At 43.5% G+C, this 17,438-nt stretch overlaps 1 protein-coding gene across 2 annotated transcripts in view; it reads right to left on the bottom strand.

The window, feature by feature from the left end:
• LOC106605322 (DNA nucleotidylexotransferase) overlaps positions 1-17,438 on the bottom strand; it is a 145,389-nt gene that overhangs the window by 107,597 nt on the left and 20,354 nt on the right. For both annotated transcript variants that reach the window (XM_014200816.3, XM_014200825.3), the window contains exon 4: positions 6,185-6,355. In XM_014200816.3, the coding sequence (XP_014056291.1) occupies positions 6,185-6,355 (171 nt within the window). The remainder of the gene's footprint in view (positions 1-6,184; positions 6,356-17,438) is intronic.

Here is a 17,438-nt window from a genome sequence, read left to right as displayed (position 1 = left end):
TGCTCTCATCAGCACCTTGCTGGCACCTCTCCAAACTTCCATTGATGCCTTTTGAGAAACAGTCAACACTTTTGGCCAATGTCTCACTACAATGGAAGGTTCCACCACTGACAACACTGAGCGGATTGTCGAACTGGAGAAGGCTGTCACCCGTCTGAAAACAGACAACACAGCTCTGCTATCAAAGGTAGATTCGTTGGAAGTGATATGCAATAATGTCTTTGACAAGCCGCCAGACCTCGTGTCATGCCCTGATCTGTTTCACCTGTCCTTGTGCTTGTCTCCACCCCCTTAAGGTGTCACCCATCTTCCCCACTTATCCTCTGGGTATTTATACCTGTGTTTTCTGTCTGTCTGTGCCAGTTTGTCTTGTTTGTTCAAGTCAACCAGTGTGTTGTCTCAGCTCCTGTTTTTTTCCAGTCTCTCTTTTTCTCGTCCTCCTGGTTTTTGACCCTTGCCTGTCCTGACCCTGTACCCGCCCGCCTGACCACTCTGCCTGTCCCTGAGCCTGCCTGCCATCCTGTACCTTTGCTCCACCTCTGGATTATCGACCCCTGCCTGCCTTGACCTGTCGTATGCCTGCCCCTGTTGTTACAGTAAACATTGTTACTTCACACAGTCTGCACTTGGGTCTTACCTTGATTCCTGATACCTCGACCAAGTGCACAGATCCCCCACCCCCAAATCCAACCCAATGGAGCGGCCTATGGGATCATTGCTCGCCTTTATCCCTACTAAGACAAGGAATGTGCCATGTGCTGGGCGAGAGAGCATCGACAAAAATTCAGTGGGCAAGATGTACATTTTTACCCGGACAGGAGTGCCAACCTCATGAAGAAGGTCATCAAAGCCTGTCTCTACAAAAAGGGGATCAAGTTTCAGCTCCAACACCCTGCCCATCTTCAGGTCTTTTATGAGGGAGAGACCCTTACCTTTGACAGACTAGACAAAGCTAAAGCAATCTATGCCCGGCGCTTAGAGTAAAGTTGATCGAGGAATGCTAACAGCCTGGCTGGCCAACCATGGCAGACGGATTAGCTAACGTTACTTTGCTAGCATTTACTGGCTGGCTAGCCACTCACTGACTGTCTCCTAGCTGGCTAGCTAGCTAGCGTGACACTGACATTTGCATTGAAGCAATGTTATTATTTCCTTCCAGGAGCACCCAAGGACATGTTCTTTTCTTTAGCTTTATGTAACTGGCTAGATGAGATTTCAGACATCAACAGTAACTGATACAACACATTCTCACTTGCTGGCTAACTGGCTAACAACCGAGATGTGGCTAGCTAGCTGGTTTTGGACATTGGAAATTTGACTGGCTTGCTAGCATGGCTAGATGGATGGCTAGCTGCACACAATAACCAGAATACTTAATCATTAAAATGACTATTTGAATAAGGCTGGGGACTTAAACCACTTCATAATTTCAAGCTGCTAGCTGGTTTCATTATTGTTGGATATTTGGGCAACTAACTAGTTAGCTACACCTGGAATCGAATGACTGATTACCTGCGTCCATGTAAGTAACTTAGCTGGCGTTAGCAACACTATGTTTTCTGTATGAGCTTGAGCTCTCTAAAGACGACTTAATCCTATAATCTCAGGGTAGGCTTTGGGGTGATTTCATAAGCTTTCATGCTTTTGAATGTTTAATTCAGTGGGTGTTTAGATACAGTATGTACTGTAGCTAAAATGTATTCAAATGTTATTTGTCACATGCTTTGTAAACTAACAGTGAAACGCTTACTTATGGGTCCTTCCCAACAATAACTTGGCTATATGTAGCCTTTATTTAACTAGATAAGTCAGTTAAGAACAAATTATTATTTACGATGACTGCCTACCCCTGCCAAACCCGGACAACACTGGGCCAATTGTGTGCCGCCCTATGGGACTCAAATCAAATCAAAGTTTATTTGTCACGTGCGCCGAATACAACAACCTTACAGTGAAATGCTTACTTACATTCTCTAATCATGGCCGGTTGTGATACAGCCTGGACTCAAAACAGGGATCAATGCAGATAGTCCGGGTAGCTATTTGGCTTGGGGATAGAAGCTGTTCAGAGTCCTGTTGGTTCCAGACTAGGTGCATCGGTACCGCTTACCAACAGTCTAGTGCCTTCCTCTGACAATGCCTCGTATAGAGGTCCTGGATGGCAGGGAGCTTGGGCCGTACGCAGTACTCTCTGTAGCGCCTTGCGGTCAGATGCCAAGTATTTGCCATACCAAGCGGTGATGCAGCCGGTTAAGGTGCTCTCAATGGTTCAGCTGTAGAACCTTTTGAGGATCTGAGGGCCCATGCCAAATCTTTGCAGCCTCCTGATGGGAAAGAGGTGTTGTTGTGCTTTCTTCACAACTGTGTTGGTGTGTGTGGACCATGTTAATTCCTTAGTAGGGGTGTAACGGTTCACCAAACCCACAGTTCAGTACATATTGCGGTTTTGGGTACATTGTTCGGTTCAGTTTCGGTACAGCAGGAAATTGAAATTCCAATAGTTACTGTAGTAAATGTTGGTTTATTTGAGAAAATACAAAGTGTTGGTATTCCCGATTCCATAAATGATCGTGAGTCATATAATGACTGGTGAGAGCACAATCAGGAATACCAACACTTTGTATTTTCCTAAATGAAAACACACGATTACTCAACAACAACAACAACATTAAAATGAAGTGCAATATGCGTGTGAAATCAATATGAAAACATGGCTCCGATATTGTATAGGCCTATGCTGTAATGTTTTCTTACAAAGAGAAAAATATGCGCACTTGTGTGAATCTCATTAAAGGGGTGTGTATGTAACACATACTTCTCATTTCCCACTCTGGAGTAATGTGAAGGGCTGTCACTGTTAAGTAGCTCTCTGTAGCCATGGTGGTCCATCCATCTGTAGTAAGCGCAACACAGGGTGCATTGGCATATTCATTGACAACTTTAGCTTTAGTTTGCTTATATAGAGCGGGTACTAACCTGTTTGCTGAAATGGGTGTAAGGGAGAAAATCGTAACGTGCCTCGAGCACTTTCACGAGGTGCTGAACCCCCCTATTCTTCTCAAACACTGATAATGGGCGCATATCCACGGCTATAAACATACCTATTGCTCTTGTAATTTATTTGGCCCCGTCAGAATCAGCTGCAAAGGGCTACTTGAATGCAGAGGGGAGACAAAGTTGTGTTGTTGTTTTTTTTGCATTTCTGTCTTGCTCTGGTAGTAGGAATACTGGGGTGATGTCTGAGTAAATGTGTCAACATGTTTGAGGTTGAGCAGTGGTAACATGTACTCTCTGTCCATCACGGTTGTAATCTACTGGGAAACCAAAATGTTCCCAAACTGGAGATTTAACGATGATGGAGAATCCTCCTGGTTTATCGACCCCATCACTCGTAAACAACTAGTTTCCGGCTGCTCCTCACAAAAGGACAGTTAGAAATGCAGCAATTAATATATACTTTTTGATTACAACGTGCACATAGGCTCTAGTTGTTTTCAGTGGTGCAAAGTACTTAAGTAAAAATACTTTAAAGTACTAAAGTTGTTTTTTGGGTATCTGTACTTTACTTTACTATTTATATTTTTGGCAACTTTTACTTCACTACATTCCTAAAGAAAATAATGTACTTTTTACTGACACTCAAAAGTACTCATTAAAGTTGGTCCAGGAAAAAGGTCCAATTCATACACTTATCAAGAGAACATCCATGGTAATCCCTATTGCTTCTGATCTGGCAGATTCATTATACACAAATGCTTCGTTTGAAAATGATGTCTGAGTGTTGGAGTGTACCCCTGGCTCTCAGTCAATACATTTTTTAAAAAATGGTTCTGTCTGGTTTGCTTAATATAAGGAATTTGAATTGATTTATACTTTTAGTGATTGTGTCATCTGTGGATCCGTTGGGGTGGTATGTGAAATGGAGTGGGTCCATGGTGTCTGGGATGATGGTATTGACGTGAACCATGACTTTCAAAGCATTTCATGGCTACAGATGTGAGTGCTACTGGGCGATAGTTATTTAGACAGGTTACATAGGCGTTCTTGGGCACAGGGACTATGGCGGTCTGCTTGAAACATGTCGGTATTACAAACTGGGTCAGGGAGAGGTTGGAAATGTCAGTGAAGACACTTGTCAGCTGGTAAGCGCATGCTCTGAGTGCACGTCCTTGTAATCCATCTGAATGTTAACCTGTTTAAAGTTCTTACTCACATCGGCTTCAGAGAGTGAGCCGGCGTAGGAGGATTCGATCTTAGTCCTGTATTGACACTTTGCCGTGGCTTGTAGGTGGTTGTAGCGGGATTTCTTATAAGCATCTGGATTTGTGTCCCACTCCTTGAAAGTGGCAGCTCTAGCCTTTTGCTCAGTGCAGATGTTTCCTGTAATCCATGGCTTCTGGTTGGGATATGTACGCACGGTCACTGTGGGAACAACTTGTTAATGAAGCCGGTGACAGATGTGGTAAACTACTCAATGTTATCGGATGAATCCCAGAACATATTCCAGTCTGTGCTAGCGAAACAGTTTTTAAGGCTGGGACAATACCAGTATCGCGATCCTCATTAGTATCGTGTCAAGGAAACAAAACACGAGGCGGATTTAACTTCTTTAGGAAAACAGCCCTAATGTTGGAAACAGCTCTAATGGGTTTTTTTCCCCCCTAATAGTAACTACGTTTCCATCCACAGTTTTTATGTGAGTAAAGTTGTACCATAGGAAAAAAAATCATGACAGCTGTGATGGAAACAGGACGTTTCCGTACAATTTTATAAATGTCAACAGTTCGTTCGACATGATGGGATCTTTTTGTGTCGGTAAAAATTATGCGAGAAATGGCGGTGGAAGCGTCTTTATGTGCAAATAATGATATAACAACCATCATATCGAAGTAACGTGATGACATAGTGTGTTGTCCCCCCACTACAACTCAGGAAAGCATGTAGTTATATTAGGCTACAGATGAAATAAGTTATGATGAACTTCACAGGGTGGTGAAAGTGAACAATGATCTTGATGCTCCTTTCCAATAAATATTGAGGGTCTTATTCTGGTGACATGATGATCGATGCTTGACTGCCTTTTGACAACAACAGAAATATTCTCGCTCTTATCCATAATAATGCCATCATGTAGACTAGCCTACCCACACAGCCGACCTGCACTGTATTTGCAAGCTGTTGGCTAGAGCGCACGTGCCAAGACCAGAGTAGACACATTTGCTATTTAACGCAACAGTTTTTGTGACAAAATCAGTAGAGTTGAAAATGCAACGGAAACACATTGAAAGACATCGATTTTTATTTGGTGCGGAAAAACTTGTATCTGTGCCATCATGGCATCTGTGACAGAATGTGCAACACCATTGAAGCTATCTCCATTTTAAAGTGGCATGCACCATGCTCTACCAACTGAGCTACAGAGGACCAACATGTGGGTGGTGGACAAGTGCACACATCAGGAAAAAGTGTCAAGTATTGAGATGCATAGCCAGCAGGGAGACTCCAATCTTCCAAGAGCCCAAACATTGACATCTATTTGGCCAAAACACAATATGCTACACTATAGTGTAATTTACTGTACTGAACTGAACTGTACTGTACATATGAAGAAAGGGCCCATGGACTATTGATCTAGTGGTCTTGATCTTGAGACCACATAAATTTGGTTTTGAACTTATTACGGTCTCAACTCACTGAGTCTGGATCTTGGTACCAATGACCTGGTATAAATCTTTGTCTTGGCTCCTGGATATTACCTTAGTCTTTGGTTTACAAACCATAGGCAACCTAATTTGAAAAAGACAATACTCGCTGATCACTCCCAACACATTAGAATTCCCACCCAGTTGACTACTTTTACATGGTGGAAGCCCTCAATGGCAGTGTCTATACTAAAACAAGTTAGATCCATCCAGAGTCCTCCATTTATCTCTATGATTGACACTTGACACTGAAACGTATGTTATTTTTCCAAAATAAATATAGGATAATTTAACATAATGAATTAGATGCATAAGTAATTCAATCAATCAGAAAGGTTCCGATTCATACAATCAAGACGGAACACTTTACAGAGAACAATATAGATTATACTTCTCTAGATTAAATGTTAAAGTTTAGAAAATCCATTTAAACAATAATGATACTATTTAGTTAATGTGGTATGCAGTGGAGATGATATTACCTCCATGACAGCCTTGGTGTGTTCCCCCAGGCAGGGGAGGCCCTGGATGGCCTCCAGACATTGCACTGCTGACGGCAGACTCTTCAGGACTGAGGCTGCTTGACGGAATGCCAGGCATGGACCCTTACTTTCATTGAACTCAGAACTTTCAGCCAGTTCCTCCATCACATCCTACAGAGGAGAGGGGAGAGAGAGAGAGAGAGAGAGAGAAGGCACAATGAAAGGAGAGGGAGGAGAGGGATGTGAGAAACAAAGATGAAAAAAGGAAACCCAAAAGAATTGTGATATGAGGTCAGAGAAATAGAGGGATGGGAGAGGACAGAGAGAAAAACAAAGGGAGCGATAGTGTGGGGAAAGAGAGAGAGATATGTCAGGTGTGCACTCAAACATCAGATGCACTGACCCGTGGTGACAGCCAGACAAGGATCAGAGTACACAGTTCCCCTCTCCTTCTCTCCTTTCCCTCTCCTTCTTTATCCCCATCCATCTGTCTTCCAGCCATGGTAGGCCCAGGCGCACAGGCCTTCTACTGGATGACCCTACAGCGACATTTTAGTCAGTGTGCGCCAGACAGGAACCTGTCATTTTCCACTTGTTGACAAAAGGCTCCCCAGGGGCCTGCAGGGCTCTTTCCTCTCTGAAGCAACATGGTGGTTCAAACGAAAGTAAAGAACAACTGTCAGGAGTTTTCCCTTTTGTTATTTTCAGAAGAAGGATTTGGCCGGGGGGGGGAGGGGGCGGGTTTATGCATGAGCTGTCCCAGAGGACACCATGTTCCAGGGAAGAGAAGCTTCATTACTCGATACCTATTGCTCTGCATTGATATACAGAACAGACTCATGGTAAATGTAGATATGTACAGTCAGGTCCATAATTATTGGCACCCTTGATAAAGATGAGCAAAAAATACTATATAAAATAAATAATACAAATACTGAGCTATATTGCATGCTAAAAAAAAGGGAAATTATATTATTTTATACTAATCAAATTGCTCAGAGAAAGAGATTTTGCGTAACAAGCAATAAAAAAAATTGGGATCAAAATTCTTGGCTCCCTACCCTTGCAAGGATAACAACACTGACTTTTTTGAAAATGTTTTATGTGATTGGAGAACACACTGAAAGGGATCTTAAAACATTCCTCCATACATAATCTTTCCAGCTCCTTGATATCCTTTGTCTGCGCTTATGGACTGCCCTCTTCAAATCAGACCACAGGTTTTCAATGGGGTTCAAGTCCGGAGACTGTGGCAGAGGCAGCCAGGTTTTTGGCTGCAAGGGGATCTTCCATCAAGACAATAACCCCAAGCACATATCCAAATCTACAAAGAAATGGTTCATTGACCACAAAATCAATATACATGACCATCTCCCAATGTCTGTTGGAAAGCAGACTGAACTCTAGAATTTTGCCTGTGCTTAGCTCGAATCCGTTTATTTTTATCCCAAAAAACTCCCTAGTCCTTGCCAATGACAAGCATACCCATACATGATGTAGCTACCACCATGCTTGAACATATGAAGAGTGGTACTCGGTGATGTGGTGTTGGATTTGCCCCAGGACATCAAGTTAATATCAGGTATCAAGGTAAGACCCAGATGCAGACACGTCGAATTGACTATGGTTTAATATTCCAACAGAGGCAGGAAATAGATAGGTCAAGGCAGGCATGGGTCAGTAAACCAGAGGTGAGGCAAAGGTACAGGTCGACAGGCAGGCTCAGGGGCAGGCAGAGTGGTCAGGCAGGCGGGCTCAGAGTCAGGACAAGCAAGGGTCAAAACCAGGAGGGCTAGAAAAAGAGAGACTGGGAAAAGCAGGAGCTGATAACAAAAACGCTGGTTGACTTGACAAATATGACGAACTGGCTACAGACAAACAGAGAACACAGATATAAATACACAAGGGATACTGGGGAAGAAGGGTGACACCTGGAGGGGGTGGAGACAATCACAAGGACAGGTGAAACAGATCAGGTTGTGACAGTTCATTTCTTTGCCACATTTTTTGCTGTTTAACTTTAGTGTCTTATTGCAAACAGGATTCATGTTTTGGAATATTTTTATTCTGAACAAGCTTCTTTCTATTCACTCTGTGATTTAGGTTAGTTTTGTGGAGTAACTACAATGTTGTTGATCCACCTCAGTTTCTCCTATCACAGCCTTCAACTCTAACTGTTTTAAAGTCACCATTGGCCTCATAATGAAATCCCTGAGTGGTTTCCTTCCTCTCCGGCAACTGAGTTAGGAAGGACGCCTGTATCTTTGCAGTGACTGGGTGTAATGATGCACCATCCAAAGAGTAATTAATTACTAAACAATGCTCAAAAAGTGATATTCAATGTCTGCTTTTTTACCAATAGATGTCCTTCTTTGCAAGGCATTAAAAAACCTACCTGGTCCTTTTTGTTGAATCTGTGTTTGAAATGCACTGCTCGGCTGAGGGACCTTACAGATAATTATATGTGTGGGGTACAGAGATAGGATTGTCATTGAAAAATCATGTTTAACACTATTATTGCACACAGAGTGAGTCCATGCAACTTATTATGTTACTTGTTAAGCACATTTTTACTCCTGAACTTATTTAGGCTTGCCATAACAAAAGGGTTGAATACTTATTGACTGAAGACATTTCAGCTTTTCATTTTGTATTAATTTGTAAAAATGTATAATAACATAATTCCACTTTGACATTACGGGGTTTTGTGTGTAGGTCAGTGACACAAAATCTCAATGTAATTAATTTTAAATTAAGGCTGTAACACAACAAAATGTGGGAAAGTTTACAGGTTTTTTCTCTCCTGGTACTGGGGAAGAGTAGTGAGCTAGATCAGTGCAGGTCACCAATAGTGTGGCCGGGCCATGGGTGATCTGTCCAGACATGGTGCCTCGGGTCAGCAGGCAAGACCTGAGCCCAGCCTGGCAGAAGGCTCCACTGACCCATTCACAACATGCAGCAAGAGGATGACCTCAAACACACCAACAAGGACGCACACACACACACACACACACACACACACACCGACACCGACACACACACACACACACACACACACACACACACACACACACACACACACACACACACACACACACACACACACACACACACACACACACACACAAAGGTAGTTCATACGCATGCATGCACACTCACACAACACACTCCCACGCATGCATAGCTGGGCTCCCTTCACAGCATGAGATAACAAGAGGATTGAGGCCTTCATTGAGAGGGGTGAGAGGGCAGGCTCCTGCTGTGCTGGTGTAACCGATGTGAAATGGCTAGTTAGTTAGCGGTGGTGCGCGCTAATAGCATTTCAATCAGTGACGTCACTCGCTCTGAGACTTGAAGTAGGGTTTCCCCTTGCGTTGCAAGGGCCACGGCTTTTGTGGCGCGATGGGTAACGATGCTTCGTGGGTGTTAGTTGTTGATGTGTGCAAGGGTCCCTGGTTCGAGCCCAGGTTTGGGCGAAGAGAGGGACGGAACCTACACTGTTACATTGATGCTGTTGACCCGGATCATTGGTTGCTGCGGAAAAGGAGGAGGTCAAAGGGGGGGTGAGTGTAACCGATGTGAAATGGCTAGTTAGTTAGCGGTGGTGCGCGCTAATAGCCTTACAATCAGTGACGTCACTCGCTCTGAGACTTGAAGTAGGGTTTCCCCTTGCGTTGCAAAGGCCGTGGCTTTTGTGGCGCGATGGGTAACGATGCTTCGTGGGGTTTCAGTTGTTGATGTGTGCAAGGGTCCCTGGTTCGAGCCCAGGTTGGGGCGAAGAGAGGGACGGAACCTACACTGTTACACTGGGATACTCTGTCTGCACTGTTGGTCTGCCTGGAGGAGCTAGCTTGGTAGCTACTGTAGCAGGGGGAGCCTTAGCCATAATTTAACTAGAACCACTGTACAGAGTGGGGCAGCTTTCCACTGATTATGGGGAAAGACATTTTAGCTCTATTTGTCTAGTACAGGCATTGGTTGACTAGTACAGGTATCATATGGCACCTGTGCCAAGGCTTTGCCTTATTACACCAAACAATTGTATAAAATTGACTAAATAAGTGAAAGTGCATTTGTTTTGAATTTGCATTGGCTACCGCTTTGGACCTGACCACGTTTGTGAGGGTATTTCTTATGTGTGAAGATAATGTGTCTTGAGAGTACTTTTAAATGAAGGTGAAGGGTGTGTAGCGAAGATGCATTAGGTGCGTCTCTTTCCAGAATGCGCTCTTTCCTGCCTATCCGTGTGCTTTCATTGTTTGAATTATTGTTGAGTGTTAGTGTGTATAAATTCCCCATTACATACATCACTGGAAGTAAATGTACTATTAATTCCCATTATTTATAATCTACAACGTTTGGTTACAGTAATTTCTGTTAATGTATCAATATATTATTACAGTTGCCATGACGTTGGCCTGTGGGTAAGGTTTATGACCCCCCCCCCATAAGTACCTTTCTCCCTTCCCCTCTCTGACCCTACTGAAGGACTTGAATAGCCTGTGTTAAATATAGAGAGTCTGGGAACATCAAACAAATGGGGAAAAGGAACCATATTTTGGTAATAAAACCAGTTGGAAATATGCTTGGGAACGTAATGAGTATGTATGTCAGTTCGGTGGTCATCTGAGACATTATGACTGATGACAGGATGACATAAACTGTACCTGAGAAAGTATACACCCTCTAGTTATCAGAGTAACATGGAATTGTTATGCAATTGAAATGTTTGATATTGAAATTGTTTGTTAGGAGATTAAATGTAATTTTAGCTTCCAAATGAGAGAATTGGGTTTTCATAAGGAAAGTGCCCTGCTTGATCAGTGGCCCAACCCTGTGAAGAGACAGGGGTTATAAACGATGAAACACCTCCTTCCCCCTCTCCACTATATAAGCCTTTGATGAAAAGATAACCACGTGAGGTCTGCAGTACGTGAGGTCTGCAGCCTCTACGTTAGAAGGACACACGTCAAGTACAGAACTAAGCCAACCTCGGCGTGAGCTTTGGTGGCGAATGGTATGAACTTTGAGCTTATTCACTACAGAAGTGATACTTCCTAGCTGTTGAGTTAGCAGCGGCCGCTGTAGACGTGGGCTAGGAAAGGACGGACGACGGACCAGTCTAACAGACGGACGAAGATATCACCACGTATCCAATTTACCACCAGAGACATTCTTCCGAGGACAGGAAGATCTGTTGGCCAACCCGGCCAGCATCTACGACCAATCTACCGAAGCGCAGCTCAGAGTAAATATTTATTGCATTTTCCTTTTCCAAATGGGCGGTAATTTAGAATGCATAAGATAATGTATTTGCGATAGCATAGCTGCTGTTTCTTTGTTCCTAAATCTTCCTTTGTGTAACCAGCCATGATACAGGTTCCGTCCACCAGGACGTTTTCTGTATGACATCACTTGTGTTCTGTGTATTTGTAATTCTGTGTGACTGGTTTAGGTATTTAGTAAATAAATAATTAAACCCAATTTTGTATTGCTGACTCAACTTGTTAGCCATGGTTCGTGAAGATAGCCAAGAATTTACAACTTTTATTATGAGACTGAAAATAAGATAAGGGTTAATATTGACTGCTACCGATGTAAAATATTACTAAGTATTTTAAGAGTTTATTCGGAAGATAACGGCTCTATAAACGTTCTTCCGTGGTGCCCCGACTTTCTAGTTAATACATTTACATGATTAGCTTAATCAGGTAATATTAATTACAGAGAAAGGATTTTATAGGTTTGCATGTCATATCACTTAATCCGGCATAGCCAAAGACACGACACAGTCATTTACCATTCTTGGAGTGGACATGTTGTTTGCGTGTTCACCACCTATGCTACAGTTGTGAGAAACAAGTTTTGGTTTACTTCATACCATTTGAGAGTTTTGTCAATTTCTTTGTTGCCTTTTGTTTGGAGCGCACAGTGTGAGCGTGTGTCTGGCTTCTCTGTCTTGTAATTGTTGAGTAAGTGTGTCAGAGCACACATAATAGTAACTGGCCTGCGCACAATGTATAAAAGTGCCCATTTGGGGATGTCTGATAAAGGAAAAAAACTCTAGAACTCCTTTACTCCACACACAGAGATGCATACAATGCTCTCCCCCACCCTCCATTTGGCAAATCTGACCATAATTCTATCCTCCTGATTCCTGCTTACAAGCAAAAACTAAAGCAGGAAGTACCAGTGACTCGCTCAATACGGAAGTGGTCAGATGACGCGGATGCTAAGCTAAAGGACTGTTTTGCTAGCACAGACTGGAATGTGTTCCGGGATTCATCCAATGGAATTGAGGAGTGTACAACCTCAGTCATCGGCTTCATCAATAAGTGCATCGACAACGTCATGCCCACAGTGACCGTATGTACATATCCCAACCAGAAGCCATGGATTACAAGCAACATCCGCATCGAGCTAAAGGCTAGAGCTCCCGCTTTCAAGGAGCGAAACACTAATTTGGACACTTATAAGAAATCCCACTATGCCCTCAGACGAACCATCAAACAAGCAAAGAGTACATACCGGATTAAGATTGAATCCTACTACAGCGGCTCTGACGCTCGTCGCATGTGGCAGGACTTGAAAACTATTACGGACTACAAAGGGAAACCCAGACGCAAGCTGCCCATTGACCCGAGCCTACCAGACGAGCTAAATTACTTTTATGCTCGCTTCGAGGCAAGCAATACTGAAGCATACATGAGAGCACCAGCTGTTCTGGACGACTGTGTGATAACGCTCTCGGTTGCCGATGTGAGCAAGACCTTTAAACAGGTCAACATTCACAAAGCCCCGGGGCCAGACAGATTACCAGGACGTGTACTCAAAGCATGCGCGGACCAACTGGCAAGTGTCTTCACTGACATTTTCAACCTCTCCCTGACCGAGTCTGTAATACCTACATGTTTCAAGCAGACCACCATAGTCCCTGTGCCCAAGGAAGCGAAAGTAACCTGCCTAAATGATCACCGCCCCATAGCACTCACGTCGGTAGCCATGAAGTACTTTGAAAGGCTGGTCATGGCTCACATCAACAGCTAGACCCACTCCAGCTAGACCCACAACAACCCTAGACCCACTCCAATTCACATACCGCCCCAACAGATCCACAGATAATGCAATCTCAAATCACACTCCACACTGTCCTTTCCCACCTGGACAAAAGGAACACATATGTGAGAATGCTGTTCATTGACTACAGCGTTCAACATTATAGTGCCAACAAAGCTCATCACTAAGCTAAGGACACTGGGACTAAACACCACCCTATGCAACTGGATCCTGGATGTCCTGACGGACCGCCCCCAGGTAGTAAGGGTAGGCAACAACATGTCTACCATGCTGATCCTAGACACTGGAGTCCTTCAGGGTTGTGTACTTAGTCCCCTCCTGTACTCCTTGTTCACCCACAACTGTGTGGCCAAAAATGACTCCAACACCATCATTAAGTTTGCTGAAGACACAACAGTGGTAGGCCTGATCACTGACAACGATGAGACAGCCTATAGGGAGGAGGTCAGAGACCTGGCAGTGTGGTGCCAGGACCACAACCTCTCCCTCAATGTGAGCAAGACAAAGGAGCTGTTCGTGGACTACAGGAAAAGGCTGGCCGAACAGGCCCCCATTAACATCGATGGGGCTGTAGTGCAGCGGGTCGAGAGTTTCAAGTTCCTTGTTGTCCACATCACCAACAAACTATCATGGTCCAAACACACCAAGACAGTCGTGAAGAGGGCACGACAACATATTTTCCCCCTCAGGAGACTGAAAGGATTTGGCATGGGTCCCCAGATCCTCAAACATTTCTACAGCTGCACCATCGAGAGCATCCTGATTGGTTGCATCACCGACTGGTATGGCAACTGCTCAGCATCTGACCAAGGCGCTACAGAGGGTAGTGCGTACGGCCCAGTACATCACTGGGACCAAGCTTCCTGCCATCCAGGACCTATATAATAGGCGGTGTCAGAGGAAATCCGCAAATAATATCAGAGACTCCAGTCACTCAAATCATAGACTGTTTTCTCTGCTACCGCACGGCAAGCGGTGCCAAAGCGCCAGGTCTAGGACCAAAAGGCTCCTTAACAGTCCTACCCCCAAGCCATAAGACTGCTGAACAATTAATCAAATGGCCACCAAACTATTTACATTGACCCCCCCCCCCCCCCCCCCCCTCCATTTGTTATGTACACTGCTGCTACTCGCTGTTTATTAACTATGTACAGTCACTTCACCCCTACCTACATGTACAAATTACCTCAACTAACCTGTACCCCTGCACATTGACTCGGTACCGGTACCCCCTGTGTATAACCTCGCTATTGTTATTTTATTGTGTTACTTTTTATTATTTTTTACTTCAGTTTATTTGGTAAATATTTTCTTAACTCTTCTTGAACTGCACTGTTGGTTAAGGGCTTGTTAGTAAGCATTTCACGGTAAGGTCTACACTTGTTGAATTCGGCACGTGACAAATAAAGTTTGATTTAGTTGATTTCTGATTGTCTTAAAAATATATATATACACTTTATATATTTCCAACAATCTCCCCCTCGATAACAATCTCCCCTCAGTGTGAAAGAGCAAAATGTCATGCTCGGACCCAAATATTCTGTGGAAACATAATAAAATACCTTAACACTTCTCCCTTGTGCAAATAAAAATCAAATCCAATTTTATTGGTCACATACACATGGTTAGCAGATGTTAATGCGACCCGCAGTTTGAAACTTGGTAGTGAGTGTTGCAACTGAGGACATATGATTTTTACGCGCTACAAGTTTCAGCGCTAGGCATTCCCATTATGTGAGGTTGTGTGGCCTACCACTTTGCAGCTGAGCCGTTGTTACTCCTAGACGATTCCACTTCACAATAACAGAGTTTCCCCGGCCAACTGTAAGTGCTAACAGGGCAGAAATCTGGCGAACTGACTTGTTGGAAAGGTGGCATCCTATGACGGTGCCACGTTGAAAGTCGATTTTATACACCTGTCAGCAACGGGTGTATCTGAACTTGCCGTAACCACTAATTTGAAAGGGTGTCCACAAACCAGGCACTTGTCTTCTCCCATCTGGACTACTGCAACTTGCTATTGGCTGGGCTCCCCACTTGTGCCATCAAACCCCTGCAACTTATCCAAAACGTATCAGCCCGCCTGGTATTTAACCTTCTCTAGTTCTCTCATGTCACCCCGCTCACTCCACTGGCTTCCAGTCGAGGCTCACATCCACTATAAAACCATGGTGCTTACCTACCGAACAGCAAGAGGAACTCCCCCTACCTTCAGGCTATGCTCAAAACCTACACACCAACCCGAGCACTCCGTTCTGCCACCTCAGGTCTCTTGGCCCTCCCACCCCTATGGGAGGACATCTCCTGCTCAGCCCAGTCCAAGCTCTTTACTGTCCTGGCACCCCAATGGTGGAACCAGCATCCCCTTGAAGCTAGGACAGCAGAGTCCCTGCCCATCTTCCAAAACATCTGAAACAATACCTCTTCAAACAGTATCTTAAATAATCCCCCCCGATATTGAGGAAAAATGTACTTTCTATGCCTGTGACATGTGGTTGTCTCACCTAGATATGCGCTAACTGATGAATGCGCTAACTGTAAGTCGGTCTGGATAAGAGTGTCTGCTAAATGACTAAAATGAAGAAAAATTTATGTAACTTCAACTTCTCCACATCTGCCTCCTTCATGTACATCCTGCATGTTGGACAGGAAGAAGCCAAAGCAGAGTCTTGCCTCAGTATGTTTTGTGGTACCCCTCACTAGACCTGGTTGCATTAGGCACTGAATCTACTACCAAGTCATGTTTTATTCTCATGGTTTTCCCTTGCTTTGCTGTAATTGTTCAGCAGTCTTATGGCTTGGGGGTAGAAGCTGTTAAGAAGCCTTTTGGACCTAGACTTGGCGCTCCGGTATCGCTTGCCATGCGGTAGCAGAGAGAGCAGTCCATGACTTGTGTGGCTGGAGTCTGACAATTTTTTTGGTCTTTCCTCTGACACCGCCTAGTATATAGGTCATGGATGGCAGGAAGTGTGGCAACAGTGATGTACTGGGCCGTACACACTACCCTCTGTAACACCTTATGGTCAGATGCCGAGCAGTTGCCATACCAGGCGGTGATGCAACCGGTCAGGATGCTCTTGATGGTGCAGCTGTAAAACGTTTTGAGGATCTGGGGACCCATGCCAAATCTTTTCAGTCTCCTGAGGGAGAAAAGGTGTTGTCGTGCCCTCTTCACGACTTTCTTGGTGTGTTTGGACCATGATAGTTTGTTTGGACCATGATAGGGGTTCTAAATGTTTCAGCCGCCCTAAACGGATACCTAAAAGGAACTTTGCAGCAACAAGAAGGTCTCCTTTTGCAACAAGCAATCTTTAAAAGAGATGGGATTCACCCTATTTCCAGCAACTGCAAACTGTTTTAGACACTGACGGTCTTGGTCTGGCAGTGCTCCAATCCTCCCTGTCATAATTAGCAACAGAGGACATGGAAAGCATATTATGTCCTATAGTGCAGTTAATGTAAGTAACCTAATTTATGTTCCTCTAACTCCCCTGAATACCATGTCAAGATCGTTTCATTGAATATAAGCTCTCTAAATAATAAGTTGTTCACATGCAATTTATTATTTCCAAATACATTGATATTTTCATGCTAACTGAAACTGAAGACAGTTTATGTATGAAAAAAACAAATGTAATCCATTTTTAGGTGTAATTTTAAGACAACAAAATGGTATGACTGTCTCTTGGTACCCTCTTCATTGACATTCAAGGCACTAGAAGCTGATTTGTTTAAGTCTTAATAATGCTAAATATATGCTAATATATGCAGTATTCGGCAATTATTGATATAAAAATGTTATTATTGATATGTGTTTCTCTATTGAATCCTATGGGGAATTATTGATATAAAAAGTTCTAATTATTGATATCGATAATTAACATTCAATTAATTTTTCATATCAATACATACTTTGATATAAAAATGTGTCATTGATATCAAAAATTACATTATTGTTGTAAAAAAAAAGAAATTATTAATATAAACAATACAATTAATATACCTGTATGTTAAAATGGCTTTCCATACTCTACTAGAGTACTAAAAGAGGTTATGCCTACTGTTGGCCCCAACATAGTGTCAATTGTAAATAGCTCACTGACCTCTGGCTCCTTTCCAGCCTGCTTTAAAACTGCTCTGATCCAACCTCTTCTTAAAAAGCCTAATCTTGACCCCT

The sequence above is a fragment of the Salmo salar genome, chromosome 01 (genome assembly GCF_965601325.2).
Source record: "Salmo salar chromosome 01, fSalSal1, whole genome shotgun sequence".
Lineage (NCBI taxonomy): Eukaryota > Metazoa > Chordata > Actinopteri > Salmoniformes > Salmonidae > Salmo > Salmo salar.
The sequence above is the reverse complement of the archived record's forward strand: the minus strand, read 5'-3'. Positions and strand labels throughout refer to the sequence as shown.